Source organism: Lytechinus pictus, chromosome 9 (assembly GCF_037042905.1).
Source record: "Lytechinus pictus isolate F3 Inbred chromosome 9, Lp3.0, whole genome shotgun sequence".
Lineage (NCBI taxonomy): Eukaryota > Metazoa > Echinodermata > Echinoidea > Temnopleuroida > Toxopneustidae > Lytechinus > Lytechinus pictus.
In genome coordinates, this window is record NC_087253.1 from 12,582,182 (window position 1) to 12,595,661 (window position 13,480).

General features: G+C 37.2%; 1 protein-coding gene across 2 annotated transcripts in view; it reads left to right on the forward strand.

The window, feature by feature from the left end:
• Window positions 1–622: 622 nt before the first annotated feature.
• The window catches only part of LOC129267733 (beta-1,4-galactosyltransferase 5-like), a 36,673-nt gene continuing 23,815 nt past the window's right edge, over window positions 623–13,480 (forward strand). The window contains exons 1-2 of one of the 2 annotated variants that reach the window (XM_064104715.1): window positions 623–985; window positions 10,317–10,457. In XM_064104715.1, the coding sequence (XP_063960785.1) occupies window positions 10,328–10,457 (130 nt within the window). In that variant the 5' untranslated portion in view covers window positions 623–985; window positions 10,317–10,327. The remainder of the gene's footprint in view (window positions 986–10,316; window positions 10,458–13,480) is intronic. The other variant, XM_064104716.1, reaches the window with a different exon arrangement.

Sequence of the window (13,480 nt, forward strand, 5' to 3'; positions counted from 1 at the left end):
TTTGAATTTGAAAAAAATCAAATGAGCATAACAGTGAAAAAATCATCAAAATCGAATGTGAAAAAAGTAAGTTACGACAATTCAAAGGTTCGTTCAAAGGGGAGTTCACCCATCATACGTGTCACTGAGATGTGTATACAGTATAACTGTTTTGTGAAAAATAAGCCAAGCTTTAAAATGTTGTAACTTTCTTATTAGACATCCTATTTTGATGAAATTTTCAGCGTTATGCTTGCTTGATTATTGATTCCAATCAACATTTTTCTTGGGTGGACTTGACCTTTAACAGTGTGAATGTGAATCCCCATTGTATTCCACACTGTGGCACACACTGTGGGGTGCTGTGTTCTTCCCAATACGGGAAGGTGTTTTGGGGAAGAATTCATTCACTACACGCTATTTACAAAACACGAGCGTTGGCGAATACTAATGGTTTCACTTTCAAGAAACGTCCCCTAGCTGGCTAACAGCGTAATAATGATTAATGCAAATTAAAAATGTGTGTGATATTTAGAGGAAACAATTGGCCTAAATCCAATCTACATGTACGTTCACGTGATCCTATATAGCCAGGCGGCTTCTAGAGAGAGTAAAAATCATTTACTAACGTAAGGTCACTCTCATACGAAGCCAGGCCTTCTATCTCATAGACCCACCAGAGCCAGCCACAACCTGAAACTTTCACCCCCGAGATTTCTACTTTCCTTCTAAAAGATCTATAGCTCTAAATCATGTACATGGGATAAAACTTAATTTCCGAGATTTCTACGCTCTCGTTGTTATTTTTAAAACAAGAATTCATCAAAAAAATGAAAAAATATTGTGAAAAGACGGAAGAGACTTGCCCGATGTTTACGCCGCCATCTTGTTTCTTATTGTACTTCCCCAACGTTACGCGACGCTCGCTAGAAGCCGCCTGGCTAATCCTATATGGAACTAGTATAGAGATGGACATTCATCGATCATTTCATGGATTCACTAACATGTATGTGACTGTCATTGTACTCCGATTAACATTCTCTTCATATTGTCTACTGACTGTGTTGAGCCGTCAATAAGGCCATGAGCTGAAAGAAGCAGGCCGTTATCAGACATTAATATTGCACAAATTGTATGATATATCACTGAAATCCTGGAAAATCGATATGCACTTCTGGTTTACATTTGATTATCTTAGCTCCATTTATTTGAGAAAATGAATGCAGATTTTAAGATGGAGACAATATTGTGATTGATTGCTTCTTGTTTATAATCCCTTCTGTTATTGCCAAGTTTCCTCCTAATATTCCAGAGGTACATAGCACATAGCTTGTAGAGATCGTGTATCTTTCATTGTTATTGAGGTCATTATGTGTGTGCGGAAGTTTGCGGATGGAATGATAACATATTTTATATAACAAACTCGTCTGCTTCTCAATTTTTCTGCAAGGCATATTCTGACACTGGACATCAGCCAACAAAAACAGAGAAAAGGGGAATATATCCCTTTGTAAATAATCATATACGCCTTGGTATAATAGGGGAAAGTGGGGGTGAATGAGGCCACCTTTTTAATATTTTCCATTCATATCTTTTTAATGCATACCCGCAGAAATATGATTAGATGTCTAATAGGTCCACAGTAGACATACATTATCCAATACCAATAGAAATGTGAGAGCTGATCAATCTCATTTGCATATTAATGAGCATTAAACTTTGTTATCAGGTGGCCCTATATACTGTAAAAAGAATATTGAGTAAAATTTTAACCAGCACGAGGGTAATTATGTGTCCAACTAATTTGGGGCAGTATTTTACCAAATGCGGGAAGCGTAATGTCCAGTAATGTTAAAAAATAAGCAGCAATTACTTTAGAATAGGCAATTTTTTCATCACACTGGATAAATAAAAATGCCCAAAAGAAATACCCAATGATGGTGGGACACATAATTACCCTCAGCATTTTTACCCAATATTTTTTAGAGTGTAATTAATTAAGAATATCACTGGCCCGGAAAATTTTATCAGAATCAAATGTAAAATATGAAAATTTTGTATTTATAGTTTCTATTCCCTACTTGAAAGTACACACGCCCCACAGTGTGCGCCACAGTGTTCAGCACGATGTGACACCACCTACACACTGTTAGACTATGTGATTACGCTGTGGACGGCCACACTGTCGTTGTGTCCACAGTGTGAAAATATCTTCACACTGTTGAGCATTTCAACGGTGTGAACAATGTTTTCACATAGTCCACTATGTGAACACACTATGATCACACTTTGTGACACTGTGAAAATATCTTCACACTGTTGAATTTGTGCATTTTAACAGCGTAAATAATAATCTCACATCGTCCACTGTGTGAACACTCTGTGACACACTGTGATCACACTGTGCAACTGTGACAATATCTTCACACTGTTGAATTTGAGCATTTTAACAGTGTGAATAGTATTCTCACATCGTCCACTCTGTGAACACAATGTGATGACACTGTGTGAAAATATCTTCACAATGTTGAATTTGAGCATTTTAACAGTGTGAATAATATTCTCACATCGTCCACTCTGTGAACACAATGTGATGACACTGTGTGAAAATATCTGCACACTGTTGAATTTGAGTATTTTAACAGTGTGAATAATATTCTCACATCGTCTACTCTGTGAACACAATGTGATGACACTGTGTGAAAATATCTGCACACTGTTGAATTTGAGTATTTTAACAGTGTGAATAATATTCTCACATCGTCCACTCTGTGAACACTCTGCGAACAAACTGTGATCACACTGTGTGAAACGGTGTGAAAATATCTTCACACTGTTGAATTTGAGCATGTTAACGGTGTGAACAATGTTTTCACATAGTCCACTCTGTGAACACACTGTGTGACACTGTGTCCCTTCCTGTAGGTTTCTTTTGTCACATATCAGCACATCCTGGGTTGTACATGACTTGTATGTATGTATGTGTATGTGTATGTATGCATGAAATGGTTGAAGCGGTGATGATTACACACATCCCATTATTTACTTAAAATTGTGATATCAGGTATTTCCGGTAAGAAGTTCGTGATAAAAAAATCTAGAGCGCGGATTCACAATAAATTATAATAATGATGATTTTACGGGCCTTGATGAAACAAACAATGCTTTATACTATTATCATTATCATCTTTTTGAATCCTAATATTATATGTATGCTATTTTGTTATTTAGACTTTTTAGTTATTGTTGTAGCTCCTGTAGATGGTAAGAGTTAAGTTTATTATGTTTTATGTAAGCGCATAGATAATTAAGTATTAATTAATAATAATAATTATATAATAATATAGGGCATTTATATTGCGCACATATCCACCTTGTTAGGTGCTCAAGGCGCTCCGTTATTACCCGGCTAAGCTAGGCGTTCATAGCGCACACAGCTTTTTTAAGGAATTACTTCCTACCGGTACCCATTTACCTCACCTGGGTTGAGTGCAGCACACTGTGGATCAGTTTCTTGCTGAAGGAAATTGTGCCATAGCTGGGATTCGAACTGACGACCCTCTGTTTCAAAGTCCGAAGACTAATCCACTGGGCCACAACGCTTCACATGAGTTTATTAATATGAACTTAATAAATATAACATTATTATTATTATTATTATTATTGAGGAAAATCTTAAAGTGACCTAGTATAGGATGCAAATGAAATACGAAGTGAATTAATTGGCTCCCTCATTTATATGCCTCCAATTTCGTACAGTAGTTGTTTAAACAGTTTAAACAAGTGTTTAAAATCTTAAACAACAATGTTCATTTTTTAATATTCAATTCTCAATAAATTAAGCATTGCTTAAAATTTTAACCAACTACTGTAAGGTTCATGTCGTAAACAATGTTAAATTAATATAATTTTGAAAGCGTTTTACTGTGTATAAAATAAGCGAAAATCGAATATTTTCTATGAAATTTCCAGTGTTCTCAATTCATTTACGTTCCATATTCAACTGAGACTTTTGTTGATGTGGACTTACAGTTACACAGGAGGCCAGTACAGTCACCGGTACATGCGATTTTCATACACGCATGTCTAATTGGTATATCACAATTCCGTGAGTCGGTAAATTACACTATCCTCTTGACTGTATATCATGTACTGTAGGCCAACATGTATTGTACGTCCGTTGTGCAGGGTTAATATATACAGCCTCCGCATTAATTCACGAACCTAATTAAACCTTTCCAATTTGACTCGGAACAAATTTGAAAGAAAAAAAATCAAAGGCTTCATTGATGCATAGGCCAATAACGTTATATGACTGTCATTAATGTTATTAATATAAATATTCTAACGTTTGCGCTTCGTATGTTTATCAAGTGCGTGATAAATATCAAAGAAAACAAAAAACCTCGTATGATCGAGTGTGGAGCTAACTGGATTTTTTTGTATAATCTCCTCAAAATTATATATTACCCTACAACCGAATCAGTGATTTAATCGAATTGTCCTCAAAATATCCCTTAACATTTTGTACTAAGGCAGTAAGATAACTCTGTTATTTTCAATCTTTATGAAATAAACTGCAAACGGTGAGATTAGCCCTTGATTTACCTACGTTGTCATGACAGCACGGATGAATTACGGAAAGAGGTTCGGATAATGGTACTCATCCTATTGACATATTCGGCGTGGTTGCTGTCATGGACCTATATAAGAAAAGGATGATCAACGCGAGGATTCTTTTGAAAATAATTGTCGCCGTATCCTGATTATGTTAATGGAACATACAGTTGTTTTTTACAATAGCGGCTACCTCGGCGTATCTTATCTTTTTAGAAAAGTATATTTTTCCTAGTCTTTGCGTTTGTTGGCTGATATTCTGTATCAGAATATACCTTTCAATCAACAAGCTTCAGATTTGGAGCTGCACAATTGAGAAGCAAACGATTTTTGTGATACAAAATTTGTTTTATCGATGGCACATAATGACCTAAATAACGAGATTTACACGTCCCCTACAAGCTGTATACGTGTGCCATGTTCTTCTGGAATATTATGAGGAAATCTTTAAAAATAGGTGATCATAAAATTATATACAATCAATCCAATTCCAGCCTCTATATCTTGAAATATGCATACATTTTTCAAAATAAAACCCATGGAAGTGAAATAACCATTTGTAAACCAGAACAGCACATTGACTTTCCAGTTTTTTAAGTTATCTTCTGCTCGTACAATATTTGTGTAATGTTAATATCCAAGGGCAGAAATCTCTCCCCAAAGGTAGGGGGACCAGGGGCTGGAAAATTCGACAAGCAAAAAAAAGGAAAAAAAAGGTTATCACCAAAAAGTAAGGTCATCTCGTCCAAAATACATGTTTTATTTCGATTTTAAATGATGTATTTCCTTCCATCATAAAAGACCAAAAATAGTAAGGGGGACTTTGATATTGTGTGCCCCATACAATTTTTGGGTAGGGGGGACGCGTCCCCCTGTCCCCTGGGATTTCCGCCCATGTTAATGTCTAATCACGGTAAGCATCTGTCAACTCATTATTTGGGGTCTAATTGACGGCAACCATGATTGGATCACTAAGAATAAAATAAATAATACAGGATTTGTATAGCGCACGCCAGGGGGCACTCAGTATATAATGCATAGTGGGTATGTGCCGCGGAGGGGACCCCCATTTTTTACACTCAAAGTTCCGTTCCAAGGCATAGCATTTTTGTCTTATTGAGAAAAAGAACAAAGAAAGCCGCTCCAAAGCATAGCATTTTCTTCTTATCGAGAAGAAAGAAGAAAGAAATCCGCTCCAAAGCTTCGCATATTTTTCGTTACGCCGTTCCGGTCGCATTGATCTGCTACAAGGAGCTGCATTTTGGTGAAAAGCGGCCGCAGAGTGCTGTCCGACCATCGCCTCTGCGCGAGCGCACCCGGCGGAGGCCGCGCTAGCTGCATCATGCACGCATGCCCGTTCCATAGGGATGCATACGCACTCATCACACGCTGGCGATCCGTTCCAAGGACCCCCGTTTTCACAAACATTTGTAGTTCCGAAGCCTGCTCCGAGGACCCTCCTTTTTACAATTAGCCCGCTCCAAGGCCCCCGTTTTTTGTCTCGCCCGCGGCACACCCCTACCACTTTTTTGGTCGAGTGCCCCCCCCCCCCGGGGAGCGCACATATCCACCTTGCTAGGTGCTCGAGGCGTTCCTACATTACCTACATCACAATAAATAATTATGAAGAGAAATGTATACAGATGAAAATGACAGTTAGTAAATTAATTGGCTAACCGATGAATATCCAGCTCTCATACATGTAGGTCAATGATACATGTAAATGTATCATTTCTAACGGAGGGGGGGGTTCAAGTTTAGGTAACAAAATATAATGTATCCATTATCATAGCAACGCACCTGGTGGGTGTTTCATAAAGCTGTCCGTAAGTTAAGAGCGACTTTAAGAACGACTGATGAACCTTTCTTACGCTCTAAATAATCACAAATGAACATTAATAGTCAATATCATTTACCACAAGAAAGGATCACCAGTCGTTCTTAAAGTCACTCTTAACTTACGATCAGCTTCATGAAATGGCCCCTGGTTCATTGCATAACACACTGGAAGTGCTTTTATTCTTCTTTGGAAGCCCAAAGTTATGACATGTTAAAGTTTTGCTTAATTTCACAAAACAGTTATATGCACATCATGGTCAGTATGCAAATGAGGAGATTGGTGACAAAAAGTCATCATCCACTCACTGTTTCTTTTGTATTTTGTTATATGAAATATAAAATATTCTGATTTTCTCCTCATTGTCAAGTGAAACAATGATTAATTCCTTGGAATTGGCATTGTTTAATACTATATGGTTCTGTCATGTTGGTCCCTATTGTCAAAGTTGTCAAAATGAAATTGTATAAATTCAAATGATAAAAAACAAAAGAAATTGTGAGTGAGGGACATCATCGATTGTCTCATTGCATATCACTGAGTTGTGCATATTACTGTCTTGTGAAAAATATGCGAAACTTTGAAATGTCATAACTTTCTTATTTTACATCCGATTTTGATGAAATTTTCAGCGTTATGCTAGTTTGATTTTTCTCTATTAATTCAAATCAACATTTTCCTGAGGTGGACTTGACGTTTATCAATTACAACGACTCTTTGCTTTGGTTATAAACTCAGACACCAATGATAATATAATATTTCGCTATGAACTTTTGAATTTTGGGCGCATTATACTGTTAGTATTTATAAAAAGTGGATTTAACTGAATTGGTTTTCGCAATGATCTAGAACTTTGTTTACAACCACTTTCTGTTCTTCAGAATTGGAGTGTGTCAAAAAAATACGGCCACAACTAGAATTATTTGTTTTGTGTACTCTTTTCAAAAACAGTAATGTTAAAACTACACCGCCAGTGTTTAACTCTAAAAGGACTGGGCTATTTGAGATGTATTAGGACGGGGGGCATGATGCCCCCCCCCCCCTTCTGATCTCTTCCGCCGTTCGTGCGATCGCCCCGAAATTTGGCACGCACACCCTTTACCACATAAACTACAAGCCAGTATAAAAAAAAATCTGAAAATAATTATTTTATATATTATTATGAATAATAATGTAAATTTATTCATGAAAAACATTATTTGCATATTTAACTCCCAATTTCACTTAAATTTTTCTTCTTTTTTCCCCCTGATGTCATCTTTGTAATCTAATTTAAAGGTTTCAACAAAAAGAAATTTCGAAAGCCAATTTTTTCCTTATGTATTTCGTTTTTCGAATTTCTTATGTATTTCTTTGTTTTTCCAGCTTTTGTTTTTCATTGTTTTTTCAATGGAAATTATTACAGACCATTTAACAACTAAATTAAACCCTAAACTAATTAAGCAGACCAATTAGAACACAACAATATAATAATGAACCTTTTTCGGCATGAAATTGTCTCGTAAACAGACACGTGGCGTCGCGATGCTAGACCCGTATGTCGCGAATTTGGTTTCAAAAGTTGCACGAAAAAAAGTCATAAAATTTTGCGGCGCTATCTTTTTGCGTTTCGGAAATATTGCGCAAAGCTTTGAGGGGGGGGGGGGGCATCATGGCAACTTCCTAATCACTTTTGGGTATATCCACATGAAAGAGTAAATCCAGATATAATGATCCCAGACTCGGTGAAACTGTTCGCTTCATTAGAAGTTTAAAATCGCTCCATTGCCCGATCTCCATTTTCCAGCAAAGAACCTGAGTTTTGTACCCTGGTCATAGAGTTCCTTTACTTCTTTCCTCCACTTTCTCTTCTCTCACATGTCAATAGCTGTCAGATCATCTGTGGTGAACACCTGAAGACCTTCCAGGGCTTGTCTACTTTCATTCAGGATTCTTAGTTTGTCTCGATATGAAAGCATCTTCATAAGCACATGTGGTGGCTTATCATTCACTGGTTTGCAATCTCTGTGGGCCCGCTCGATGTTTATCTCTCCAACCCAGTTGAACTCTTCTCTCAGTAGCATCTTAACCTTTTCAACACAGTTTTCATTTGGAGACCTTTCCATTCCAACTATTCTCAAATCATTCCTCCTCGAGAAACGTTTTTGCTTGTTGATACTTTCACGTTGTTTCCCGACTTCAACTTGAAGTAAACCCATCTTGGATTTCATCTCCTCTACTTTCTGTTCCAATTTGTCTTTAGCTGTTTCTAGTTCTGCTATTCTCCATAGAGTTGAATTCAGTTGAGGCTGCGAGCTTAATTTCTAACTGCTTCTGACCTCCAACCAAAGTTTCAAAAGTTTTACGAACGTATAATTCAAAATCATCATGCAAACTATCGCGAGCCTCGTCCCCCGAAGATACCGGGCTAGCTGCTGCTGCTTCGGTCCCATAGGGATAGGGAATGGTCGAGCTCGGACAGAAAGGCGTGTCCGTTCTCCACATTGCCATTGGTCGCGAAAAGTGCTCGATGTTTTAATTGAAGCATAACGTTATAGGAATTTTCCTCACCTCTGGGGAGCGTTTCATGAAACTTGTCGGACGTTTTATCCGACAAGTCTTATTTTATCCGACAGTTACCATAGTAACAGTGCTTCTCAACCAATCAGAATCCAGGAAAGTTGTCAGATCTGACAACTTGTCGGACGAAAATATTAATGAAACGCCCCCCCTGGTCTACCACATGTCTACAAATGGTTTCTCGCCTCAATGACGGGCGGCTCATCCCGCCTATTCCCATATATATATATATATATATATATATTGTATATATATACATATACATATATATATATATATATATATATATATATATATATATATATATATATATATATATATAATGGTAGGCGTAGCTTCAAATCAAGGTTCCCCAGAGCAATCTGCCCTTTCGGAAAAAGCTCTGGGGAACCTTGATTTGAAGCTACGCCTACCATTGTTCTCTTCATTCACAACATATTTAATTACAAAGAGTTGCGAAAGCTGGTGTACATGTATAATGTCTCACATTTATATATATTATATATATATCTATATATATATATATCTATATATATATATATCTATATATATATATATCTATATATATATATATATATATATATATCTATATATACATATATATGTATATATATATATATATTAATGAGGCAAAGTGGTAGTGCATTGTACTTAGTTCCAACAGTTTATTTTGAATTCCAATTTTTTTTCTTCTTCAGGGATACAATAAATCTCACAGTGACAAGAACTTAAATAATAACATTCATGATTGTGGTAGTCATGGAACCGCGCACAAAACAGCATCACCATCATAATAATTAAAAAAAAAGCATATTGGAGGCGCAGGCTGTAAAAATTATCGCGTGAGGATATCATTGTTATGTCACAATCACTTATTAGACGCCACCACAATCATGAAAATGCAATAATAGAATGGATAAAGGCTTATATATCAAGAAAATAAATTACGATAAAAGGAGGTGACAATGACCTCCCAAATCACTCTATCTTGAAACCAACTGTTAATATGTATGGAGTAGAGTAGAGCAATAATAATAAACCTATGAGAAATTCTTGAAATTATTTATAAAAATTGTATTTGTCCAGCCAAGACAGATCCTTGTTTAGGCCATACTGCATATTCAGACTACTTTCCGTAAGTGAAGGGTTTGCACAGCAGAATATACTAAATCCGGGGGTCATTTGGTATGCAGCTCCCAGGAACATATGTATCAAGCGCTATATAAATGTTATCAACACTAATCATGCTAATTCCCGGGTTGTAGCAACTGTTTCCCCTTTCATACCTCTCTTAACGACACCACAATTTTCTTTAATTTCCCAGAATCCTTTAGAATGACGCTTCAGGGAAGTCAAACTGCCTTTAAAGTAGTCCTAGTCTTCTGTCTATGCTGTGTGGTGGCTCTCGTGGTAGTACTCTCGATAACTACCGACTCGACAGGATTAATGCCCTTTAAATCTCCAGGTAAGTTTTTAAGAGCAAGTTCTTTGTGAACATTGGGAGGGGGCAGATAGCAGCTGTCCCTATTTTTTCAAGTATATGAAAAGGAGAAGAGAAGGGGGAATCAAAAGCTGGAAAAGAGATGTCCTGGTCGTGTAACTCAGGTCGTGTAAGTCGCCAGGTACAATTCTTAGGACTAATAATTTTATTTGTAAAATGATGCGGCACCCATCGATATATAGAAAAGGATAAAGCAACAAGGCTCTATTTCGAGGCTCCACTTAAAAGTACTCCAAAAACGGGCCGGCACCGGTCCATCGATATAAGAAAACTGGATATAGCAACAAAGGCAGCGCTATTTTGAGGCCAAAATTAAAACTACTCCAAAATAATTGAGGTCAAAAGTACCTGTGCACGGCGGTTGGCCGTTTACCGTGCGAGGATGAAAGTCTGTTCTCAATGACAATTTACATTTATTTTGTTAACGTTACGTGATGATTCGTTTTTTGCTTGTAGCATTTCACCGACTTTTGGGGTCGCATAACCCAACTCTTCCTTGTTTTACGAATGTACGCAACACGTGACAGCTTATTACGATGACGTGATTACGTGAGTAAACGTTGCAAGCCTCGAATGTGTGTATGTGTTAGAGCAAGGAGGTATCAAATGAGATGGAGTAACAGCAAATAAAATTTCTTTGAACAAGGTTAAAAGCCGCCAGCAGAAAGTATGTCAGGCATGCACTTTGCTCAACATCTCTTGCAATTGTGTAGACAAATTATTCCCGCATGACTCCGCAGCTATACATGTAGGTCATACGTAAAGGGAAATATGCTTTTGTGATGATAGTTACTTTTTCGCCGCATCTTGGCCTGGTTATATGTGTAGTACATAATTCGGAGGCATGCGAAAATAAACTATGCAATATGTCCTGAAATATGACTCAAATTTGCTCGACTGGGCATGTGCGGGCACTCATCTGGCATATACAGTAATGAACAACAATATTCTACAGACCACATTTGAAATTTTCAAACGATCGGAAAAGTGTTAAAATCTGGTTTCAGTAAAGGTCAAATTCTTTCTTTTTCCACTAATTACAGGTTAATTGATATAATCTGGGCAAAATATCTCGTCATAATAGTGCTTGGTTATTGATGTTTTGTCATGCATTCAAATTTCAGTTTGTTCATTAATATGAAAGATGGAAAATTGATACAAATGGATATTCGTAAAATTTCACCCCTCTGCTTTCTTCACTGAAACTGGCGGCTTCGAAGGCGGACATCAAAAGGTCCTTATTGCCGTTCTTTCTTTTGTGCTTCTTTAGAAATTAGCAGCTGCTTGAATAAATGTGTTGCCTGTTGGAACTCCAGTCATAGAATCTTCTTGGTTAGAGTGTGTGGGTAGGAGGGTGTGTGTGTGAGGGATGGTTCTGGATGCTTGACACTGTCTGACAAAGTTACGGTCAAATGGGGGCAACACGCTTACTGTTGTTAGGTGGTAAAATTAACGGTATCGTGCCTAGACCATGCCTAGACCATGATCATAAACGCATCGGTTGTTCATTTTATATTGCCCAGAGTATGTAGGTCTACTTGGGCTAACTATGAAAACTCACTTTACCTTAATCTGCCTAACTTTCTGATAGGCCTATTTTCCAATTCCAATTAATGCCCAGACAGTTTGAAATATTTCTGAGAAATTAGGAAGTGCAGATTTTCACAGGAAATTGAACATCTTAAAACAAACGTCATATGTAGACAAGCGTGATCCTAGTACTCAGTTGTTACTGAGGCAGTTTTCATTCGGAATAGAAATCCTTTACCATGTTCTATAATGATTTTAAAATAACAATAGGTGCGGGTTTTCATGAGTTGCACTCCAAAATTTTCGCAAGTTATCTTCTCCATTGACAAAGAGACCACTTATTGCTGTACTCCGTGGCGTAACTACGGGGGGCTGACAAAAAAAAACGGGAAAAGGAGAAAAAGAGGGAGAAAGGAAGAGAAACGAAGTGGGAAAGAAGAACTTATTATTCATTATAATGTTATATTCTAATTTTGTTATGTTATATACATAGAAACAATTTTATCGAAACTTTATGAAACATAATTTTCTCAGGGTCTATGTCTTCACTGTTCCTGGTGCTTGCATTGTCTGTTTAATGAGATATATGATCCTGTTGTACTAAAACCTCCCGTTTTCAAGTCAATATACAACAAATATATTTCCTCGCACTTCGAGTTATCATTTTTTGTAGTGACATATGCTTCTTTTTCATGACTACTTAAAGTGATTGCCCCATGTTAAGGTTTTAATATAAAACATTTCCTGTCTTTGGTTACGTCCACATTAGTGGATTGGTGAGATATGTCTGCTCTCCATGAATAAGGATCAGTCCTTAAAATGTCTATTTTTCTGATTTAAGTATCAAAAATTTTCAGCTCGCGTTTCGCGCTCGCATCACTTGGTTAGTGAAATACGTATGGTCTTCGTGAATTCCTACAAACAAGCCTTAAAATGCCCCTCTTCAGGTCTGAATTATCTAAATTTTCAGCTCGCGCTTCGCGCTTGCAATATTTGATTGGTGAGATGCGTATGATATTCATGATTACAATGACTGCAAGTGCTTCATGTATTCTAACAAAATCAGCAAGCGCTTGGCGCTCGCTAAGATAACTATGGTGAGATATATATACTCTTCATGGATTCTTAAAATATAGTCCTTAAAATCTTCCTGTTTGGGGTCAATGTATACAAAAATTTCAGCTCGCGCTTCGCGCTCACATTGTTTAGCGAAACAGGTACGTATCGTGATTACAAAAATTTGATTATGATGTCCCTTTTAGGTCTGAATATCAAAAATTTTCAGCTCGCGCTTCGCGCTCGCATTATTTGATCAGTGAGATACATATCCGTTTAATAGCACTGTCCTTAAAATGCCTCTATTACGTCAGTACACCTTGCAACTGAGCGCGCTTCGCGCGCTCACGAAGTGACTCAAATTTTTTGCTGGTGCCCCCCCCCCAATGCCGTGACTCACG